We start from the raw sequence: 24,046 nt of genomic DNA, 5'->3' as shown, positions 1-24,046 counted from the left end.
GGGTATGTTATAATATATAAAAATGTTTTTTTTTTGGAGCAGCTGGGATGGTGCCCCCCTGGGAGTTGGTGCCCTATGCAGACTGAGTACTCTGCTTATAGGGAGCGGCAGCCCTGACCCCACTGCTTTATATTTGCAGACATGGGGATAAAGGGACAGACTTGTTCAGTGCTGGGAAACTGGGCTTAATGCTCCCAACTCCAATTGCAGGAACAGAGAACAGGGAGCCGGATTTACACAGATCAGCTGGGATTCCCATTGGGGGATTTTGTTTTCATTTAAAGCAGCCGCTGCCTGTGGAGATTTGGGGAAAAGTTTTATTGTGCAATATTGCTTTAAGAATACAACCCTGATGTTGCTGGACTACAGCTCCCAGCATGCCTCTACCTTCATTATATGTTACATTATCCTGGGATTTGTAGCCCAGCAACAACTGAGTAAAGTTTGGTTGCAGAGTGCAGTGCAGCAGGGTTTATATCCCCTTTAATAAAAGAGCAACTTTCTAAAAGACACTGATCACACACATTCAGTTTAAGAGATACTTGTAAATATCATTGCAATTCAAATCAGCATCTACATCATATTATTCTATGCACTGCTTATCCTGACTACTGGCGCAACCAAAGCATTTTTTGGCAGTCAGTTCCCTCCCAGCTGAGACTCCATTTCCCACTTTCCTCACATCTGTCATTCTCCGTTCTTCATGGAATGGTGGCAGGACATTATTATGATTACTCTCGAGTACATACGGACCTGCAAATAAAGCCAAAATATGGGCTGACAGACACCATAGATGAGGGTGGAAAGATCAAACCATATCAGATATTGTTCCCATTCAGAATGAGCAGATAATGAATAAGAGCAGCCAGCAGGTGTCACTGTTCCCTTGCAGAATATACTTACTCTGACTTAGCGCTGGAGCCTCGCTCTGCTCCACTGATGTAAAAGCTTGTCCCCCCCCCCAGCCTGATAGTCATACAGAGTGAATTGTCAAGTAACATAAACTGACGCACGTTGCCAGCAAAACTAACTGTTACAACCATTACCCACATATGTAATAAAAGGCACTCACTTTGCCCAGGTGCAGTAACCAATAGCAACCAATAAGAGGTTTGCTTTTAAACAGGTGGCCTGTACATGCTGCCTGCTGATTGGTGCACTGGGCCATTTCTGTCGTTGAACTTCTGGCTTTCCAAGATACAAATCATTTCTGCTGTTTTCAAGAATTTGAAGATACTGGCGTCTTGGGTGCCGTGTCCCTCTGTGATGATGTCAGAGGTGTATGAAATATGGGTAATGACATTACCAGGAGGTACAGGCCCAGCAAGTTACTAGGGCAGCAAAAAGCCAATCCTGATAATTTAAAGAGCTGAAATTCAGAAATTTGGCTCTACTGGTGCACTTCTGTTGTGCTCTCTGAACCATACCTCCCAACATTTGAAAAATAAAAAGAGGGACAAAAAGATTTGGTGCGCGCAGCGCGGCAATTTTTTGGCCACGCCCACTTCTGTGACCACGCCCCCCAATTAACACACCCCATTTTTTTCTAAAAATACTCCTTTTATATAGTTGAAATGGTGGGATCAGATGCAAATGTGCTATACCCTCATACTGTACTACCTAAGGAAGCCCACAGTAGCCCCCCCCATACACAGTGCCCTTCATACACAGAGCCCCCCATATACAGTACCCCCCATACACAGTACCCCCCATACACAGTACCCTTTATATACAGTACCCTTTATACACAGTGCCCCCCATACACAGAGCCCCCATACACAGAGGCCCCCCCATACACAGAGGCCCCCCATACACAGAGCCCCCCATATACAGTACCCCCCATACACAGTACCCCCCATACACAGTACCCTTTATATACAGTACCCTTTATACACAGTGCCCCCCATACACAGAGCCCCCATACACAGAGGCCCCCCCATACACAGAGGCCCCCCATACACAGAGCCCCCAAACACAGAGGCCCCCCATACACAGAGGCCCCCCAAACACAGAGCCCCCCAAACACAGAGGCCCCCCCATACACAGAGGCCCCCCCAAACACAGAGGCCCCCCAAACACAGAGGCCCCCCCAAACACAGAGCCCCCATACGCGCTCCGACTCCTTGGGCTGCTTCTCTCCTGTGGCTCCTTCGCTGGCGGTCCCAGGCCCTTTTATAAGGTTGCGCCCGTGTGTTTGTGTGACGCCATTACGCACGGGCGCAACCTTATAAAAGGACCAGGGACCGCCAGCGAAGGAGCCACAGGAGAGGAGCCGTGCAAGGAGTCGGAGCGCTCATCCCGCTGTCACGGATCCTTCTATGAATGTCCCACATTTCCGTAATCTATTACGAAAATGCGGGACATTCAGGGAACTATCCGGGACAGCGGGATGAGCTATAGAAAGCGGGACTGTCCCACTTAAAGCGGGACAGTTGGGGGGTATGTCTGAACTAGCGATGCCCCCCCCCCAACTATCTCCGACGTTACTCTGCTCCCGGCCCCCCAAAGATTTTTTTACGTGGGGGTTACACCTCTGCCAATGCCCTGCCTACCTCCATCATTACCATGCACCTTTATCTCCGTGTCCCACCACATACATCACCAGTTGACCCACATTCCATTCCAGCCAGTATTGTAAAAGTAGATTGTAAACCCAGCCATGATGCTGTCCCACTGCGCCCCCTAGTTTTGTTATAGAAATTGCACCAGTGAAAGTTCTACAGCTCCCAGCATGCCTCACCCTTCATTATATGTGACATTATTCTGGGATTTGTAGTCCAGCAACAACTGAGTAAAGTTTGGTTGAGCAGTGCAGTGCAGCAGGGTTTATATCCCCTTTAAATCGGACAAAGGTTCCCTCTGTAAACAGCATCCAACTGAGTAACAGTTGAAGTGAGTACAGAGCTGCCCGTCGCAGGGTGCTACACACTCGCATTCATACAGGGGCCTTTGGGTCCCCTAAGAATTCCGGACCCCCTTAGCGTTAAAAGCTGCTCTGATAATGGACTTAGGGATTGTTGTGTGTAATCAAGTTCTTGCTCAGACCAATCAGCAGGCAGCATCTACTGGTTACCTGTTTGAAAGCAAACTGCAGATTGGTTACCAGCAGATGTGTTAGAAGTCATTTAGAATTAACTTTATTTAGATGGTTTCCATCAGTAGCATTTGGATCTGTAAAATGTATCCTTCTGCTTGTTGGGATCTATTATCAGGAATGCTTGGAGGTTTCCAGACAAAGGATCTTTCTGTAATTTGGAGCACCGCAGCCGCACAGCTGAATTGACAGATAATGTTCCTTATGGCACTTTCTCATTGGAATTGCTCTTAATGCCGGCGGCGGGGGATTCAGCGCACGTACGCGGCCCTTCCCGTCGCCGGAGATTAGGCCAATCCCGGAGATACAATAAATACAAACCGTATCGAGCTGAAGCAGTCAGGTGAGGAAGGGAAGACGGGGGGAGAATAAATTAAATTCACGGCGGATTCGCTGCGCGGGATTAATCAGGCGACTTCCCAAAACTCATTAAAACAAAGTTTTGCTGACAAATGCTTCATGAGATCCCCGCGACTCTTCCAAATAAGCAGATACACACTGGCAGCTTAATTATAGCATCACCCTCCCTGGTTATCCATTAAAGGGGAGGCGCACCCCAAAATATCATTTTGCCTAATGACAAAATCATTCTAAGCAACTTCCCTTATGGAGGTTCAACAGTTTATTCCCTCTGTGCTGCTGCTTCTGACTATTGAAGCAATGTAGCAGAGGCCGGCAGATTAGGGGTAGGCAGAAGAGGCAGCTGCCTAGGGCGCAACGATGGGGGGGCGCCCGCCATTTGTGATTACTCGGTGGGGGCAATGAACTATCGCTTCACATCCCCCCCCCGCGCGAACTGTGCATGCGCACCCAAAACCGGGGGGGGGGGGGGGTTGCGTTAGCACAGGTGCAGGGGTGAGGTGGCCGACCAAGTTGCCTAGGGTGCCCGGTCGGCTCCTGGATTCTAGTACAGAGCTGAGGCACAGGCAGCAGCGCTGTAACTACTTATAGGCAGACCCTGTGACCACAGGGGGGCCGGGGAACAAAGGGGGCCCAGAAAGCATACACACCCCTTCGGCCTTCCCTGTACCTGCAGCCATGCTGTCCCATCCATTTGCTCATCGGTTTCAGAGACGGGGGGAGTCGTACCATGATGGGGGGAACCAAAACATTTCTTTTTGCTGGAGGGCTCAGGAAATGGCAGCACAACCCAACAGCTACTGCCAGATAGATACAGGGAAAAGATAAATGATAGATAGATAGATAGATAGAGATACACAATACAGGGCCAATGTACAGTTTCCCTTGCATACCCACAATGTTGGGCTTCTGCCCCCTGTGCATGGGTTGCTATTGGCTCCCAGGCGAGCCTGGTACATAATGCAGAGAAATCAGAAATGCAGTTGTCTGAGGACAGGGCAGGAGCGGGGGGCTGCATCGCGTCCTGGGTGACAGGTATGATGGATGCTGCACTCACTCTTGTATTGCCCTTAAGATAAATATCTGGCACTGGGCACCAGGAATTGTCTCATGTAAGTAATAAGTCTTTCATTCCGTGCAACACCCGGCACTTATACTCACCTTCAGTCTTCAAGGGGAAACTCCATTTGCAAGAAGTTATTTTGCATTTAAAAACTGGCCTTCAGGCTGGGCCCCCTTAGCCCATAACAAGGTTACAGATATATAGAAACATTGGGGTAACAGTCACCCTGCTATAGTTCCAGGGGTACCCAGGGCACAAATAAGCACTCACCCCAAATCCCCCCCCTAACTGGCCTTCAGGCTGGGCCCCCTTAGCCCATAACAAGGTTACAGATATATAGAAACATTGGGGTAACAGTCACCCTGCTATAGTTCCAGGGGTACCCAGGGCACAAATAAGCACTCACCCCAAATCCCCCCCCTAACTGGCCTTCAGGCTGGGCCCCCTTAGCCCATAACAAGGTTACAGATATATAGAAACATTGGGGTAACAGTCACCCCGCTATAGTTCCAGGGGTACCCATGGCACAAATAAGCACTCACCCCAAATCCCCCCCTAACTGGCCTTCAGGCTGGGCCCCCTTAGCTCATAACAAGGTTACAGATATATAGAAACATTGGGGTAACAGTCACCCTGCTATAGTTCCAGGGGTACCCAGGGTACAAATAAGCACTCACCCCAAATCTCCCCCTAACTGGCCGTCAGGCTGGGCCCCCTTAGCTCATAACAAGGTTACAGATATATAGAAACATTGGGGTAACAGTCACCCTGCTATAGTTCCAGGGGTACCCAGGGTACAAATAAGCACTCACCCCAAATCCCCCCCTAACTGGCCTTCAGGCTGGGCCCCCTTAGCTCATAACAAGGTTACAGATATATAGAAACATTGGGGTAACAGTCACCCTGCTATAGTTCCAGGGGTACCCAGGGCACAAATAAGCACTCACCCCAAATCCCCCCCTAACTGGCCTTCAGGCTGGGCCCCCTTAGCCCATAACAAGGTTACAGATATATAGAAACATTGGGGTAACAGTCCCCCTGCTATAGTTCCAGGGGTACCCAGGGCACAAATAAGCACTCACCCCAAATCCCCCCCTAACTGGCCTTCAGGCTGGGCCCCCTTAGCCCATAACAAGGTTACAGATATATAGAAACATTGGGGTAACAGTCACCCTGCTATAGTTCCAGGGGTACCCAGGGCACAAATAAGCACTCACCCCAAATTCCCCACCCCTGATATCACAAGTTTAACCCTGTCTGGACTTTCAGCAATGGAAAGGTGGCGACTGCATGCATTAGTTACACTACAGGGACTATAAGCATTCTGCCCTGTCCCTTTGTTCTGATAGGGGTGCCCAGCGGCCACATCAAGGGCCCACCACACCAACCCCTGTCTCAAAGTTCCCTACCTGCCCCACTGAGCTAACTCATATAGCCTGCCCATTATGCATAATGTATGTCATGGAAGAAGCCATATTTAATAACTGTGCATAATGGAAGCAAAAATGACTTTTTAAAAAAAATAAATATTTGAAATTAGATAATAATCTTGACGACAATCAGTCATAGTTCCCCTTTAATGGAAAAAAGGTATATATTTTTCATTAAGAACTAAAAATCTTCTCCTTCCCTGCGGCTCCATTGGTCCATCCCCTGAGTCCCCGTGGGGGTATTTATTGTGTAAGTTGATGGCACATTTAGGGGTACAATGAAGGAGGCGCCATGTTCATGCAGAGAGAACAGAATGGCGCTCACTCCATAGAATAATAACATGTTCGGCGAGATGACAGGCTGCCTAATTGGATATGAGGGCAATAGGTGTGAAACAGAAGAAACTGATAAAGGTGCAGAGATGATTAAGTATTTAATTAAACGATCATGTTAATGAATGCAGATTGCATTGAGGGAATGCTCAGCAGTAAACTGGTTAACTTCTTTGGCGAGAATAAGGAATGACCTTCTAGAGAATGTTGCTTAGTGTGACAAGGATATGGGATTGGCTGCTGGACTTGGCATTAATATTTAACTGTGCGTTGTGTACAATAAAATAATAATAATGTTGCATGTCCCAGAGGCTATGATTCCTAGATAATAGTCTCTGGGAAGGGACTGGGGCTGTGGGATAGCAGGTATAGTAGGGAGAGATTGTGCCTATAGTAGCAGTGGGGGGGGGGGGGGTAATAGCCTCTGGGAAGGGACTGTAGCTATGGGGATAGCAGGTATAGTAGGGAAAGATGGTGCCTATAGTAGCAGTGGGATAATAGCCTCTGGGAAGGGACTGGGGCTGTGGGATAGCAGGTATAGTAGGGAGAGATGGTGCCTATAGTAGCAGTGGGATAATAGCCTCTGGGAAGGGACTGGGGCTGTGGGATAGCAGGTATAGTAGGGAGAGATGGTGCCTATAGTAGCAGTGGGGGGGATAATAGCCTCTGGGAAGGGACTGGGGCTGTGGGATAGCAGGTATAGTAGGGAGAGATGGTGCCTATAGTAGCAGTGGGGGGATAATAGCCTCTGGGAAGGGACTGGGGCTGTGGGATAGCAGGTATAGTAGGGAGAGATGGTGCCTATAGTAGCAGTGGGGGGGATAATAGCCTCTGGGAAGGGACTGGGGCTGTGGGATAGCAGGTATAGTAGGGAGAGATGGTGCCTATAGTAGCAGTGGGGGGATAATAGCCTCTGGGAAGGGACTGGGGCTGTGGGATAGCAGGTATAGTAGGGAGAGATGGTGCCTATAGTAGCAGTGGGGGGATAATAGCCTCTGGGAAGGGACTGTGGCTGTGGGATAGCAGGTATAGTAGGGAGAGATGGTGCCTATAGTAGCAGTGGGGGGATAATAGCCTCTGGGAAGGGACTGTAGCTATGGGGATAGCACACATCTGATTGGGTGCAAGAGCTGTATAAACATTACCCTTTCCATCATAGTACCCTACAATATTTCTGTATGTGCTGCTTTGCTCTAGAAATAAAACCAACATGCTGGAATCTGATAGAAGAGGAGATAATTTGTCCCCTCCAGGATTTCTGCAGGCAGAAGGTTACAGGTCCCTGCAGGAATCTTTCCCATAAGCCCCGCGTATCCCTGCCCGCCTCCTGGGAGAACCCTTGGACCTGTTTTGTAGGAAAGAGCCTGCAAAGGTCTCTCGCTATTTCCCTCAGTTTGTGAATAAGATGAATGCACCGACGCTGCCTTTCTGCAGTTTAAGGACAAAACCCGCTGCCGGGGGCCCCAGGGAGACGTCTCTACTGGAGGAAGAAACTCGAAAGCATTAGAGAATTATTTCATGTCATTAAACACTATCTATGTTGCAGCATGGCTAGTAGTCCATTACATACTGGCTACTGCTTAAGCACAGACAGGCCAACAAGGGATGCTGGGAGTTGTTTATTTGCATCAGCTAATGCCTATGGACCTCAAATGGAAAGCAACATGGAAAGACATGGCCTATATCTTTGAATTGAGAGCCATTTTAACTACAGATGGAGCAAATATTATCTAGGCAGTTGGCTCAACACGTTTCCCCATTTCTATAGATCATTGTCACTTTTTCCATTACAATTCTGCTGTGGTTTATGTGCCATGATGCACACTGTTCTCCATATGGTATAAAAACAAAAGTTTGCTCCATCTGTCTAGGCTTCCTGTGCTGGATTAGTGTTTGGGTCCATCAACCAAATAGGTGGCTTCCTAAAGCTTATCAAGCACCATTGGGTGCTTAATGACCCTTAGGAAGCCACCTATTTGGTGCTACATGGGCGGAGATACTACAGATGCAACCCATTGGCCAGCATAAAGGCTGGTTGCATCTGTAGTATCTCTACTCATGTAGCACCGGCACCAAAAAGCACCATCATCGGCCTCATTATTGAGAGTACTGGCTCGGAGGCTTTTCCCAGAATGTATGAGTTTCCTCTTACAGTTTGTCTGGATAAATAAGAATGAACTGTATGGGACCTTTACTAATTCACTTATACCATGTGACACATCCATGAAGAATAAGAGCAAGTAGGAGGAGCCTGATTAAAGAAACATATGGAGAGCCAGATGGAATCACTTTAGGTGATCCAGGCCTTTGGCAAAACACATCGAAGCATCATTGTATCTACATAGCTGCGCAGCAGGTTGTTATTATCATTGTGATGCCCCTTTTGTATTTCCTTCCAGATCTCCTGAAATGATGAGTAAAACCATACAGGACAGGAATAAACCGAAGCTAGCAGAACAGATGGAGAGAAGCCTTATGATTATTACGTGTTGCCTTCATCTTAATTCTTGAAATATGGCCTTTGTCCAAGACTCCGGCCCTCTGTCTCGTACCCTTACAGCCTGGGCCACTCACTAAATAAGGTTACCAAGAATGGGCCATTTATAAGCCAACATTGGTCTCCTTTGCTGGGGTGGGTATGGCTGTCTCATGTCTGCCGGAACCCAAGATCAATTGGCTGCTTTTAAAGGTTCCCCAAGGATCCAGCCGCCGGCACTTGGAAAATCCTCCCCAAAGCGTCTCCAGTAACTCTCGTCCATCTATGTGGAAGCTGTAGGAGAACACTGCAGGACAGTGTGGGCCATTCCAAGACCCTTCATTTCCTTACTTACTGCTTGATTTTCAACCCTGGCAGTTTTTCTTGCTGCTAAAAAATGGATAAATATCCATATACCTGACCTGGCTCAGGATGGCACAGACAGTGACGACTTACAGAAGTCTTTGCTGGGCCTATTAAGTGAGCAAGTTGGTAGCTCTATAACCAAGATGGTGGCCACATAGAAGAAAATGGCTATTATTGGCTGTAGGAACAATTTGAATGGTAACAGGAGGGGTGCTACAATGTTTTGGCTACTTTACTTCTTCTAAGAAACATGTGAAGGTGTCCCATGTGACCACATGTAAAGTTCCCTTATCCTAAGAACTCAAGCTGTGTTGATGGAACTCCTAGGGGATTCCTCTAACATCCCTGTAATCACCTGTTAACAGAGAATGGAGCAAAGGGACGAGCAGCCTCATCACTAATTCATGCCGAGTCAGAGCAGCTTAACACTGCGAGGGAAAAAATGAAAAGAAATGAATCTGACAGCCTGTACTGACCAGTTTAAAGGGGCAATATACCCCTTTTTAAAAATTAGTTCAATAGAGTTTGCTGAATATACTTTTTGCCTTTTGCTTAAATTAAGAAGTAGCTATGTTTTTATTATTTCTTGTACTGAATAATCTTTCATTTTCTAACTTCCTGCAGAACTTCCTGGTTCTGCCGAGTCACTGTTCTGAACTTCCTGGTTCTGCCGAGTCACTGTTCTGAACTTCCTGGTTCTGCCGAGTCACTGTTCTGAACTTCCTGGTTCTGCCGAGTCACTGTTCTGAACTTCCTGGTTCTGCCGAGTCACTGTTCTGAACTTCCTGGTTCTGCCGAGTCACTGTTCTGAACTTCCTGGTTCTGCCGAGTCACTGCAAGTAAGTAGTAAAAGAAATTACCATTCCATAGATAATAACTCTGTATAACTAGTTGCTCCTTATCTCAAAGGCTGCAGAGAAGAGAAGGGTTTGTCCTGGAGTTCAGTAGAAAAACAATTTTTCATTAGTGTTTTATTATAGAAACATTAGGAAAACATGGATAGAGAGCAAAATACATTTTCAACATGTGCCCAATTTATTGTGCTCAAAAGTGTATTAAGGTTCTAAAGGTCAATAACTGCAATAATCTAAGCTCTGAAGTTTGTATACAACATCTTGGATGTAGTTAGGCCTCTATTCAGTGTCAGAGGCACTGCACATGCTCAGTGGGCTCTGGGCTGCTGTGGAGAAGCTAAGCTTAGGGGTTTTATTTGGAGAGTCTGGAATAAAGAAATGCACATTTTTGGAGGCTCCATTGCCTTGTGGTCAGTCAGTGGGGGAGGCACCCCTATAGACCCATAGAAATGGTAGTGCTTCCAAATACGGGGGGGGGGGGGGGCTTTCAAACGGAACAGAAAAATATCCCCATACATTTCCCACGTTTACTGAATCAGAACCTGACGTGTCCAAGTGATACATGCAGATGTCACCGGGAGAGTAGTTCATTAGTATCCGTTCGACATTTGTATGAAGCTTAAACATCACACAGATAGAATAGAGTTGGCCGTCAGGGTGCCCGGGAGACTAGATATAAACCAGGGCGGCTGATCAATATATCGTGTCTTATTGATTTCCCCGCGCAGACGGCCTTCTGTAAGTCCTGACAGCCGACTGGTTTAAAAATTAATGGGCCGCTCTTTGAAATATTGTAAAAATCAATGTGCGCTCTTAGCAGCAACGGAGAGATACGAACTGAAAGTCTTTCATCTATGTGATTATTTGGTTTCTAAGCGTGCGTTCCTCTGCCTTCCTGCCTCTGTAGCGCCGAAATCACAGCGAGGCACAGGAATAACCATCTTTAAGAGGGTTTAATCATGGCCGACATGGTTCCGATCTGCTGGGATGGTGGAGGCTGTAGAAGACCATAGAGATTTGTAGTAATGTCTCTTTCTGGCAAGTTATTGAGCAGCTCAGGGGTTTAGCAGGGATAAAAAAGAGACCGTGGCCCAAACAGCCCCCCACAGGCCCAATAAATAGTGACTCTATGGCATCTTACAGCAGCCCCTCTATATCTACACACTACCAGTCTGGGCCTGGGGGACAGTGGCAAGGATGGGAGAAATAAAGAGAGGTGTATGGAAAGGGGGAGGGATAAGGAAGGAAGTGGGGAGAGATAGGCTTGGGTTTAGTAGGGATGGGGGCATGGGAAAATAGGAATAGGGCAAGACTTATTAAGGTCCCCATAAACGGGCCGATTATAGCTGCCGATATGGGTCCCTTGGACCGATTCGGCAGCTAATCGGCCCGTGTATGGGCAGAACCGAGCGGCCTGGCCGACCGATATCTGGCCTGAAATTCGCCAGATACCGATCGGCCAGGTTAGAAAATCCAGTCAGATCGGGGACCGCATCGGCTCGTTGATGCGGTCCCCGAAACGACTGCCCCATAGCCGCAAATGTAATCCGATCGTTTGGCCCCAGGGCCAAATGATCAGATTATTATTTTTTTAAGGTACTTGCTACCCGATATCGCCCACCCGCATATGGGGATATCGGGTGAAGATCCGCTTACTTGGCGACATTGCCAAGTGAGCGGATCTGCCCATGTATGGCCAGCTTTAGGCAAGAAGGGAGAGAGAAAAATGGAGGGATCTGGGTAAAAAGTAGAAAATTGGCCATCCACGTTTCAATAAAAAATTGTTTTGTATTATTTTGGTATGTGGACGGATGATGCCCACCCATCTCTTTCCTACCATCAATATCAGTTGGTCCGTTAAATGGGCAGGTTAGAAAAAATGTCATCAACCACATTGGCAAGAGCGTGATCTCCACAGACGAGGAACATTTGTGGGTACGACAGATGGCTTTCCTTGGGGGAGCTCATTACTGTTACTCATTATCTGGCAGTTGGTCCCTCTTTGGGAATGATAAGCTTCCCTAAAACGTCATTATTCTCCGCCTATACGTCTGCAGACAAGGATGTCTAGAGAAGACATAGTTCCTCTTCACCTCCTGCAGCTCCAGGTATTTGGATTTCCAAATGTAACAATAGAAAGGTGACCGTGCTGTAGAGCAGGGGTCCCCAACCTTTTTTGCCCATGAGTTGGGGAGCAATACAAGCATGAATAAGGTTTCTACGGGTGCAAAATAAGGGCTCTGTGGCATTGCACTAGGGTTTTATGCAGCCAAAACTTGCCTCCGAGCCAGGAATTAAAAAATAAGCACTTACTTTGAGGCCACTGGGGGCAACATCCAAGGGGTTGGGGAGCAACATGTTGTTCCCGGTTGGGGATCACTGCTATTGATAATGCCTCGTATTGTATCGGTCTCTTTGGGCTGTGGCTGAGGGGTATCTGCCAGTGTAAGGCCAGGCCACCTTTAGACAGGATGGGGAAAGGGCAGCTAGTAAAGTGATTACAGGTATGGGACCTGTTATCCAGAATGCTTGGGACCTGGGGTTTTCCAGATAAGGGATCTTTCCGTAATTTGGATCTCCATAACTTAGGTCTGCTAAAAATCATTTAAATATTGAATAAAACCAATAGGATTGTTCTTCTGCCAATAAGGGGTAATTATATCTTAGTTGGGATCAAGTTCAAGGTTCTTTTTTATTATTACAGAGAAAAGGGAATCATTTAACCATTAAATAAACCCAATAGGGCTGTTCTGCCCCCAATAAGGGGTAATTATATCTTAGTTGGGATCAAGTACAGGTACTGTTTTATTATTACAGAGAAAAGGGAATCATTTAACCATTAAATAAACCCAATAGGGCTGTTCTGCCCCAATAAGGGGTAATTATATCTTAGTTGGGATCAAGTACAGGTACTGTTTTATTATTACAGAGAAAAGGGAATCATTTAACCATTAAATAAACCCAATAAGGCTGTTCTGCCCCCAATAAGGGGTAATTATATCTTAGTTGGGATCAAGTACAGGTACTGTTTTATTATTACAGAGAAAAGGGAATCATTTAACCATGAAATAAACCCAATAGGGCTGTTCTGCCCCCAATAAGGGGTAATTATATCTTAGTTGGGATCAAGTACAGGTACTGTTTTATTATTACAGAGAAAAGGGAATCATTTAACCATTAAATAAACCCAATAGGGCTGTTCTGCCCCCAATAAGGGGTAATTATATCTTAGTTGGGATCAAGTACAGGTACTGTTTTATTATTACAGAGAAAAGGGAAATCATTTTTCAAAATTAGAATTATTTGCTTATAATGGAGTCTATGGGCCTTTCCATAATTTGGAACTTTCTGCATAACGGGTTTCCTGATAAGGGATCCCATACCTGTACTAAACAGATGAGCAGTTTTGACAAACAGAAGCAGAACTTGACGCTCATGGGCAAGGGGGCAAAATTTGCAACAGGGCCCCCCTATATCTACCCCCCCAGGGAACTAACCACTATTCCCTACCTGGGAGGCTCATCTACTTGCACCACGGGGCTATGGACCCTGGGACATCTAGAACACCAGACCATTTAATCTACAAAGTAATGGGTGGGGGATTATTATTTGTCATATTTACTTCTCCTGATAGGAAATATCAGGACTTGACGGCACCTACAGTAAAGTGACCCTTGCCAGCCATGAATACTGCACTGCATGCTGGGAGCACTGACCCCCAAACAGACTACTGAATACTCCACGTAACCCACCGGATACCTAATCCTCAGCAATCACAGCCTGGTCTGCTCAGTATAAAGTGTTTGCACTGAGGTAGCCTTGTTTTTATCCAGCCTCACATATATTTTGATAGGCCGGACTGCTGCTTTATATTGCGTATAAATGATATATAAAGGCCTGGAGTCCAGCGGTTGCCAATATAAACACGCCGTGACAGCTGAACAAAAGAGACGCCTCGTAGACTCAAGAGATTCACGGCCGAGAAATACAGGGCTCCTTCGAACAGAAAGCGCCCAACTACAGAACACAACGAAGCACAAAAAAACAAGACCCGATGAATCAATTTTCCGCTAACAGAGATATTTCATAAAGGGCCTGAGCGCTCCCTAATGAATACCTGTCAGGAGGATGCGTCCTGAGCACGAGACGCGAGATGTTTGTCGGAAAGTAACTGACAAAGCTGAAATACTAAACACTGGGGCTGAGATGTCAGGGTGCCAATAAAGGAGATCCGTGGACCGTACACAAGCGCCACTGAGAGACGGCTGCCTTTAGAGCGTCTCACTCACTGCCATACGGATTGGTAGGGACAATAGAATAAAGCTGTTTATCAGCCTCGGTTACAGGGGGATACCGACTAATGCAAAACTTCCATATACATGAAAGATATTCAGGCTCCAATAGAATCCTCAGGTCTCCAAAGTAGATGCAGTGAGAATGCGGCCATCTTGCTGCCGTCAAACACAGGGACATTACTGTGAAATTGCCATTTTGCAACCGGTTACCAGGCGCCAACATAGAGCTGTGTTGCACCAATTGCATTACACCAATGTGCACCAACAATGTGCAACCAACATTGCACCAATGTGCAACGCCGCCCGTGCCAATCACATGAACAAACAATATGGTACCAGGTATTCACAGAGCAGACAGGATTCTCATTGGATGCTCCTCTTCCATTAATTGGCCCACTGGCCCTTTGCATTACCCATTACATCCGTCATTCTGTTCCTCTGGCATCATTCCTACATTTCATACCGCAACTGGACAGCGTCGGACTGGGCCACCGGGGCACTGGGAAAAAAACCTGGTGGGCCCCAGCAGCTCAGACCCGAACCCCCCAGTGTGTTTCAGCGATCCCCCGGCAGGGTCGGACTGGGGGGTGCAGGCCCCAGGGGCCCTGCAGGTGCCCCCGTTGGTTGCGTCCCCTATTTCCCCAGACCACAGGGGCCCCCCCTAACTTCCCGCAGGGTCCCCCACGTGACGTCCTCCCCTGAGCGCTAGTAAGTTTAACGCATCAGGGGAGGAACGGTCGGGCAGGGGGAGCGCTGGCAAGGGTCGGGTCTGGGCCGCCGGGGCCCACCACCAGTCCAACCCTGTCCGCTGGTCATTTAGGTGTGCTCGGGGGAGGGGGGGGCGGAGAGTGTTGGGGGCTCCAGGGTGTGAGTGTGTGTGTGAAGACGGTGGGGGCCATTGGGGGGTGCAGGGGCCTCTGAGGCAGAAGCTCCAGTGGGCCCTGCACCCCCCAGTCTGACCCTGCAACTGGACCATTCCTGTCTTTAGCTACCAAGCTGACCCTAGAGAAATAGGGACCAGGTGGTTTTCAGTAGAATTTTATGGATTTGATTTTAGGCCACCTAGCGCACCCAAAGTGTAAAGGATAAATAAACCTTTAAAATAGGTTGATGTAAAATTAATGAGTGTGCTAATTTAAGCACTTTTGCAATTTACATTCATTATTTATTTTTTTTTGTAATATTAAAGGTTAAAAGTGCTGTTCCACTGTGCTGCTCTCTATGGCATAAAGATGGCGGTCACTCCAGAGCATTTCTGTATATTGTGCACGAAATTAGGCAGCTCATTGGATAATCCTTTTCTTCTTAAGGTGGACGTACCCCTTAAGTGGGAGTGGCGGCCGGAAACTGGTTGGAAAGAGGCAGAAAGGGAAAAACATTCAATTGTGTAATTGTATTATTTGTAATATTTCAAAAGGACTCATTTACTAATATAATGCATAATTACAAACAACTGCAATCTGCCAAATCTTTTCACCCTGTGCAATATATTGTCACCGTCCCACAGTAACAGCACAAGCTGCAAAGTAATGTAAAGTTACTCAGTGTATATAGGTGTGAGTGTTACATGTATACCAATCGCTTGCACATTTCCACTGTAGCCATAAGTAGTAACTAAGGCCTTAACAGTTGTTGCTGCAGTGAGCAGGAGTGCGCTGTCACAATGTGGCCCCTGCAGCGCTCACAGTGTAAACAAACATCACATGACCTCACAACTGCATCATAGGAGAGCCAACTGCCCCCAAAGAAATCGTCAGTTGGTACCAACTGCCCTAGAGAGACACAAGCTGGAGGAGGATGGGCTTGTTTTTCTCATCGCCGAGTTGCTCTTCGGAGCAGATTTCAACACAATATTCACCTGATTTTTCTTCAATTCATCATTCTACCGAAAATGTAACTTCTCAGGCTCGTGAAAAGCGTTCTGTGGCTTGTCAGACTGATGGGGATCCTGGTGTGACTCAGCCAGCTATTGAGCAGCTGTCGGTTGTGGATCCATATTGGGAGGTGCTGGACCCCAAACCCGATATCCACGCCCTATTTGACGACTTTAATAAGAGATTCTTTCGTGGACTGTTACCTCCAATTGACCTTAAATGGAGTAACAGGTTATGCATGTAAGTCAGGAACTAATGGGGTTTGTTGTTAATAGACCTTGGGGGACAATCTGTGTCACTGTCACTGCTATACAGCTTCCCCCCAACTTCCCCAGCCTGGTAAGGTGCACAGGAGGGAGAGATCTGTATGTGCAGAGCAATTAGTTTTCTGTTAAAAGAGACACACAGGATAAGTGACTGCCCCCCTAAACTTGTAGGCAATAATGAATACTATATGGTGCTGGTTTCACTCTGGGCTAAAGGTTTAAACTTTATTGGAGCTCCCCCATAGATCTTCTCTGGGGTGGGTGTGTCCTTACAGTCCCTGCCAGAGGCACAGTAGGAGGGGGACAGCCAATCACAGCCCCCTGCTCAGCCTGGGAGTTTATTCAGCTCAGACACTTCTCAAATCTGCATTATTTTTTTCCAGCACTGCGGGAATTTGCATCCAAGATAATATAAGTGGAAAATGCAGAATTCGCCTGAACAAACCTCTCCTTGATTTACGGCCAAGGAAAAATACAGTGGAAGTAAGTTTTCTCTTTGTCTGTTTTTCTTGTGTATTTTTGTAGTAAAGGAAAAAACCCAAACTGGCCAAGCGCTGGTGCTGCTGGGAAACTATGTTGGTCCGTTAGGGACATAGCATGGACTGCACCAATATCCCCTAGAGATAGCAGAACATTTCAAATAGTCTATACTGTATCTAAACTAAACAAATGGCTCCCTGGCAGTTAGCTCTAATACAGCATTGGTTTGTGCCCCCATTAAAACCATTAGGAAGGCTGCATATGGCCCGCAGGCCTCTAGTTGGGCAGCCCTGGCCTAGGTGATGTATCAGGTGGAATCAGATATGTGCATGTAATATCTATGGAAAGACATGGGTTTGCCTGCAAAGATGTGATGCATTTTCTATACATGAAGGCAGAACAAGTAACATTGGGGCTGTTTCTCACCCTACAGACGCTCCTGCATGAAATGATCCACTACTACCAGCGAGTCAGAGGAACAAGTGATATAGATCATGGCGCAACCTTTCATTTTCACATGGAGCGAATCAATAGAGAAAGTGGCGCAAATATTACGGTAAGTAGTTCCGTATATATATACAGTATATACATACACACACTTATACATTATATTGTATAGTACCATTCAATTATATTAATATTTTATTCATTATTCTTATTAATGTGTCAGGTTCCATGATATTTCTGTTGTTATTTTATAGGTCTATCATGATTTTGATCAAGAATACGAGTCACTGAAGCGCCACTGGTGGAAATGCAATGGTCCCTGTGCACAAGTAGTGAGGCGGCTTGCGGACAGGACTCCGGGCTCCAAGGCGCACAAGCGCAAATGCGGAGGAGAATTTATAAAGGTCCGAGAACCAAAGAGAATGAGAACTGGCCTATAGAATCACTTCAGGAATATTCTAGAGACTTTCTCCTTGGCGAATAACAGTTTTGCCAGGAAATAAGGCCGTGGCCCAAGAATGCCCAGCACTGAGTTATGGAAAATGAGAGGCTGCTATCCAGATAGGCAATGTGGGAGGCTATTGCTACGGGCAGAACTGAAATGAACCCCCAATGGGCCAAGAAAATGCCAATGAGCAGCCATAAGATTAGCATTGCCTACGTTATATAAGGCGCGGGCACAGCGGCAGCAAGAGAAACAAACCGTACTGATGAACTGGCCAGTAGAAGGGATACAAGTTGGATACTGGGACTGTTCCAATGGATACAGAAATCACACACAGAGTCACACAGAGCCACACCAAGGAACAGACACAACTGAATGGAATCCCTGATGCCCTTTCATACAAGTCATGTGCCAGTTGAAGCGCTGCTGTTGGAAATACAATGGGCCCTGGGCACAAGTAGTGGGCAGGCCTGCTCAAATACAAACAAGAGGAACTGAGTAGGAAATGTTATAAATATCCAGGAACCTCACAGGAGACCTTCAAACAAGAGACTTGAGAGTTGACCTACAGAAAGACTTCACAGAGACGTTCCTCTTGGCTATGGCACCGTTACGTATCCAGAAAACTTACTTTCCAGGCATGCGCAGTTGGAGCTAGTCTGGGATTAGCGCCGACTGCCAATGTGCCAGAAGGCTCCATCTGTCTGCGAAGGGAAAGAAGAGGATCTGCGCCAGAAGGCTCCATCCGTCTGCGAAGGGAAAGAAGAGGATCTGCGCCAGAAGGCTCCATCCGTCTGCGAAGGGAAAGAAGAGGATCTGCGCCAGAAGGCTCCATCCGTCTGCGAAGGCAAAGAAGAGGATCTGTGCCAGAAGGCTCCATCCGTCTGTGAAGGGAAAGAAGAGGATCTGCGCCAGAAGGCTCCATCCGTCTGCGAAGGGAAAGAAGAGGACCTGAAGATCCAGAAGATGGCTCCTATATGAACTCTTGCCTGTGGGGGGTTTAGTTCCCCTTTAATGTAAATAATATGTTACAATTTTGTATATTCTATTGTGCAATGTTTAACTTTAAATAAAAAATCATACTAAAGAAATTTGTGTACTGATTTCATGTTTCAGGAAGCTTTGTCAGGTTGACTAGTTGGGTTTATTTAGAAAAGTCCATTTAGGCATTCAGCATATAGGGAGTTCTAATGATATTACCTGGGATGCAAGGGTGGAGATAAGGGTAGGGGGGGAACACAACTTTAAATAAACATCACTCATTGTTTTCAGGTCTTTATAAATTGCAGTATTTAGTTGACAATATCTCTTTAAAGGTGCCCATACAGGGGGTATCAGGTGCCCATACAGGGGATATCAGGGGCCAAGTGATCATTAATAACTAATTCCCAAGCCTGTTGGCCCAAGTACTGGGTCCAAAATGATCACTTCCATGTTGATATCTCACTGCCATTTATTCAGATATCAATCTGGCCAGGCAAAAAGTCCCATTGGACAAGGACCCACCAGCCCATGTTTGTGGATTACAATCACCATTTCACTTTTCTCAGGGGCCCAAGTGCCAAACAATCAGACCAGACCAATCTGACCCACTACAGGGCTCAATGAATTGGATAAAATCAGATTCTCTAGTGACCTGGGGAACTTCTCCCTTTCATTCTCTCCTCCCCAGCATTACTGTTATATATGTATCTGCACACAGAAGGGCAGTGTGAAGGCTCCAATTAATCCTGTGTGAGTAGCCCAAAGGGCATAGCAACTGTGATGACTATGAATGAACTATATATATATATATGGGCATGGAGAACCATGGTAATGGGCCCTATATTGGTCTAATATATTTATACATACAGTCTGCACGGACACTGTCCATCTGCAAAGACCATCAGGCTATATATTGTGTAAAGGCCATCCAGTATTGGCCCCAATGAGCTGCTAATATATGAATTAGTGAAGGTAATGGTGCTTTACAGCAGTGTTCCCCAACCTTTTTTGCACCACGGCCCAGTTTCAAGCAAGACAATTTTTCCAAGGACCGAGGTTGGGGGGGGCGCGACTAGTTCATAGTATATAATCTAATTATTATGTAATATAAATGTCATTATTACATTTTATATTATGCACTTTATTTTTATTGTTGATATTATTACATTATAAAATATAATACAGCTCACCATAATACAAAATCAATGGGAGACCAGGTGGCACCGGTCCACGGCCCGGTGGTTGGGGACCCATGCTTTACAGGGTTTAAAAGCTGCAGCTCTCAATCTCAGTATACACACCCCACCATAGGTGTTAAATACCAAACCATACAAAGCTACCGAGAGAGCGCCAGAAAGCAGTTCTTGCTGCTGAAAAGTGCTTTATTCTCAATAAACATTTGTGGGTTCTGAACAAAGCCCAGAGTCAGAACTACAGAACAAAGGCAGCACTGGGTTTATACAGACTTTGTGACATAGGAGCATATGTTATAAGGAACGTATGAGCATAGGCGTTACCAGTGTGCGCTCATAGAAATATCTGTTTACAGCACAGACAACAAGGAGCTGCTCTTTGCTATGGGTGGTTGTGTCCATAGGAGACGTAACTAAGGCTAGCTTGGGAACAGGATCCATGGGTGAATCTGCACGCACAGAATTTATATTTATCAATAGTAATTATAGATATTGGTCTAGACTAGGGCAGGTACAGACTGGGATACAAAATAGGCCCTGGCATTTCCAGTACACAGAGGCCCAAACAGCCTAATAAATAATGAGTGTCTATGGCACCTTACAGCAGCCCCTCTGGCATTTGCCGGAACCCAGTCCGGGCCTGAACTAGGGGCACAACCCTGGCACCCAAGTGCACCGGTGCTGGAGTAATATTTGTACTAATCTACTAATACACATACTCCCCAGTTACCTACACACAGAACCAGGCAAATAATGGAGTCTCAGGGCCAGAGCTAGAGGAGCGGGGCCCCGGGCACAGCAGGAAGGCACACACCTGGGCGGATGATAAATAAACCAGAGAGACATGCGCTAACTCCCAGCATCCCCTGTGGGGACTTGAAGCCCAATGACAGCAGGAGGGCTGCAGGCTGGAAATCTCTGACAGGTATAGTTCATCTGTGTGGCCCTATGGGCTATGTACTGCCCCAAGGCTTGGGCACTAGTGCCATGCAGTATTGGCCCCAATGAGCGGCTAATATAGGGCCCCATTTGGCTTTCTGATGCTCAAGGCATTTGCAGCCTGAGTGGGAATGATATCAGCTACAAGTTTACATATCCGCCACTTACTGACTGCGGCATCGTTACTACTATCCCCCATAATAACGGGATTGGTCTCGATGAAACTCTGACACCCAAGTGCCCCTGTGCCCCAGTGCATATCCATCTACTATATAGTAGGTACATGTTATTTGATGTATTATTTTCACTTACATGAGCTGTTTGCTGTGATACAGTATGTATATTGCTATACAGTTAGGTACGGGCACAATATATCCGGAAATATCTGTGCTATCATGAAGTCTATATCAGCCACTGGTGCTTAGTACTGTGCGGATGGGAAGGTGCAGCCATTAGGTTTGTCTGAAACAAACTGTGTATCAGACGGGGACTGTATTAATGAGCCCATGTGGTCCTTTCCCTGATAGGATTTTTAAACCTGCCCCATATCACTGAGTATTTAAGTTGTCAGAGAGGGACTAAACATGGCTGATAAACTGCCAACTCTGTCTGAAGGGGGAGCTTAAATCTGCCGTTTATAGTCGGCTTGTTCAAGGGGTAGTACTGATCCCCATAGAGTTACCACTGAATACCCTCAAATTTCTCGACCATATCTTTCTATACACTGTGGAAAGCAACAGTATGTTATTTAGCAGCACAGCATACACTGAAATCTTGTGTGCCCTGCTACTGCCGACTCTGTACCTGCCGACAGGATTTCCTGATGGCTCTTTTCCTACCTTCTGATTCCACGCAGATCTGAAAGAAATGGGCTTCAACAGGATTCATTTCTAAACACAAAAAGATTATTTTACAATAACAATCGCAAAACAGATTGCAGCGGGGGAAGCGTTTAGTATGGTAAAAGGTAAAAAAACAACAACTTTCTCAAGAAAAATCAATCTGGAAATGACATAAGTTTCTTCTGTTTCGCAGGAAACAATTTTCCCCTCCAGTGCTCCTCGTGTTCCGATCATGTTGGGAGCTGCCTGCCACTCACAATGGACTTGGAAAGGGGCAGGCAGGCAAAGGCGCGGCTCAGAAGTTCTGCCTGGTAAATCTGAGCGGGATTTGGGCAATGGTTTGGCACAGAATAGTGATTTTCATTAGAGGATGAGGCTACTCTGTCAGTCAGGCCAAGGAAACTGGAATCTGCAATGTTCTGCCATGAAAGCAGGGAGTGAACTTGCCTAGGCTATAAACACAGCAGCATGGTCTCTCCTATAGCCATTCCATAGACTCCTTCAGGTCTGATTTGTGGTCTCCCTTATGGCCATTCCATAGACTCCTTCAGGTCTGATTTGTGGTCTCCCTTATGGCCATTCCATTGACTCCTTCATGTCTGATTTGTGGTCTCCCTTATGGCCATTCCATAGACTCCTTCATGTCTGATTTGTGGTCTCCCTTATGGCCATTCCATAGACTCCTTCAGGTCTGATTTGTGGTCTCCCTTATGGCCATTCCATTGACTCCTTCATGTCTGATTTGTGGTCTCCCTTATGGCCATTCCATAGACTCCTTCATGTCTGATTTGTGGTCTCTCTTATGGCCATTCCATAGACTCCTTCATGTCTGATTTGTGGTCTCCCTTATGGCCATTCCATAGACTCCTTCATGTCTGATTTGTGGTCTCTCTTATGGCCATTCCATAGACTCCTTCAGGTCTGATTTGTGGTCTCCCTTATGGCCATTCCATTGACTCCTTCATGTCTGATTTGTGGTCTCCCTTATGGCGATTCCATAGACTCCTTCATGTCTGATTTGTGGTCTCTCTTATGGCCATTCCATAGACTCCTTCATGTCTGATTTGTGGTCTCTCTTATGGCCATTCCATAGACTCCTTCAGGTCTGATTTGTGGTCTCCCTTATGGCCATTCCATTGACTCCTTCATGTCTGATTTGTGGTCTCCCTTATGGCCATTCCATAGACTCCTTCATGTCTGATTTGTGGTCTCTCTTATGGCCATTCCATAGACTCCTTCAGGTCTGATTTGTGGTCTCCCTTATGGCCATTCCATTGACTCCTTCAGGTCTGATTTGTGGTCTCCCTTATGGCCATTCCATAGACTCCTTCATGTCTGATTTGTGGTCTCTCTTATGGCCATTCCATAGACTCCTTCAGGTCTGATTTGTGGTCTCCCTTATGGCCATTCCATTGACTCCTTCAGGTCTGATTTGTGGTCTCCCTTATGGCCATTCCATAGACTCCTTCAGGTCTGATTTGTGGTCTCCCTTATGGCCATTCCATTGACTCCTTCATGTCTGATTTGTGGTCTCTCTTATGGCCATTCCATAGACTCCTTCATGTCTACTTCATGGTCTCCCTTATGGCCATTCCATAGACTCCTTCTTGTCTGATTTGTGGTCTCTCTTATGGCCATTCCATAGACTCCTTCAGGTCTGATTTGTGGTCTCCCTTATGGCCATTCCATTGACTCCTTCATGTCTGATTTGTGGTCTCTCTTATGGCCATTCCATAGACTCCTTCATGTCTGATTTGTGGTCTCTCTTATGGCCATTCCATAGACTCCTTCAGGTCTGATTTGTGGTCTCCCTTATGGCCATTCCATTGACTCCTTCATGTCTGATTTGTGGTCTCCCTTATGGCCATTCCATAGACTCCTTCATGTCTGATTTGTGGTCTCTCTTATGGCCATTCCATAGACTCCTTCAGGTCTGATTTGTGGTCTCCCTTATGGCCATTCCATTGACTCCTTCAGGTCTGATTTGTGGTCTCCCTTATGGCCATTCCATAGACTCCTTCATGTCTGATTTGTGGTCTCTTTTATGGCTATTCCATAGACTCCTTCAGGTCTGATTTGTGGTCTCCCTTATGGCCATTCCATTGACTCCTTCATGTCTGATTTGTGGTCTCTCTTATGGCCATTCCATAGACTCCTTCATGTCTACTTCATGGTCTCCCTTATGGCCATTCCATAGACTCCTTCTTGTCTGCTCCATGGTCTCTCTTATAGCCATTCCGTAGACTTTTTCAGGTTTGAGTCATGGTCTCTCTTATAGCCATTCCATAGACTTCTTCATGTCTGC

The 24,046-nt window shown here is 46.4% G+C and overlaps 1 protein-coding gene across 1 annotated transcript; it reads left to right on the top strand.

The window, feature by feature from the left end:
* The first annotated feature begins 15,789 nt into the window (after window positions 1-15,789).
* LOC101732098 (sprT-like domain-containing protein Spartan) lies at window positions 15,790-18,476 on the top strand. The gene is made up of 4 exons (XM_018097623.2): window positions 15,790-16,385; window positions 16,795-16,894; window positions 17,325-17,447; window positions 17,593-18,476. The coding sequence occupies exons 1-4, from the start codon at window positions 16,069-16,071 to the stop codon at window positions 17,776-17,778; spliced, it is 726 nt and encodes a 241-aa protein (XP_017953112.2). The 5' UTR covers window positions 15,790-16,068; the 3' UTR covers window positions 17,779-18,476.
* Window positions 18,477-24,046: the final 5,570 nt, after the last annotated feature.

Source organism: Xenopus tropicalis, chromosome 9, assembly GCF_000004195.4.
Source record: "Xenopus tropicalis strain Nigerian chromosome 9, UCB_Xtro_10.0, whole genome shotgun sequence".
Taxonomy (NCBI): Eukaryota; Metazoa; Chordata; class Amphibia; order Anura; family Pipidae; genus Xenopus; species Xenopus tropicalis.
The sequence above is the reverse complement of the archived record's forward strand: the minus strand, read 5'-3'. Positions and strand labels throughout refer to the sequence as shown.

Excerpts from the sequence above, each read along its gene's own strand:
- LOC101732098 (XM_018097623.2), top strand. The coding sequence starts at position 16,069 with ATGGGCTTGTTTTTCTCATCGCCGAGTTGCTCTTCGGAGCAGATTTCA. Across the intron at positions 16,386-16,794 it reads TGGAGTAACAGGTTATGCAT|CACTGCGGGAATTTGCATCC; the intron begins GTAAGTCAGGAA and ends ATTTTTTTCCAG. Across the intron at positions 17,448-17,592 it reads AAAGTGGCGCAAATATTACG|GTCTATCATGATTTTGATCA; the intron begins GTAAGTAGTTCC and ends GTTATTTTATAG.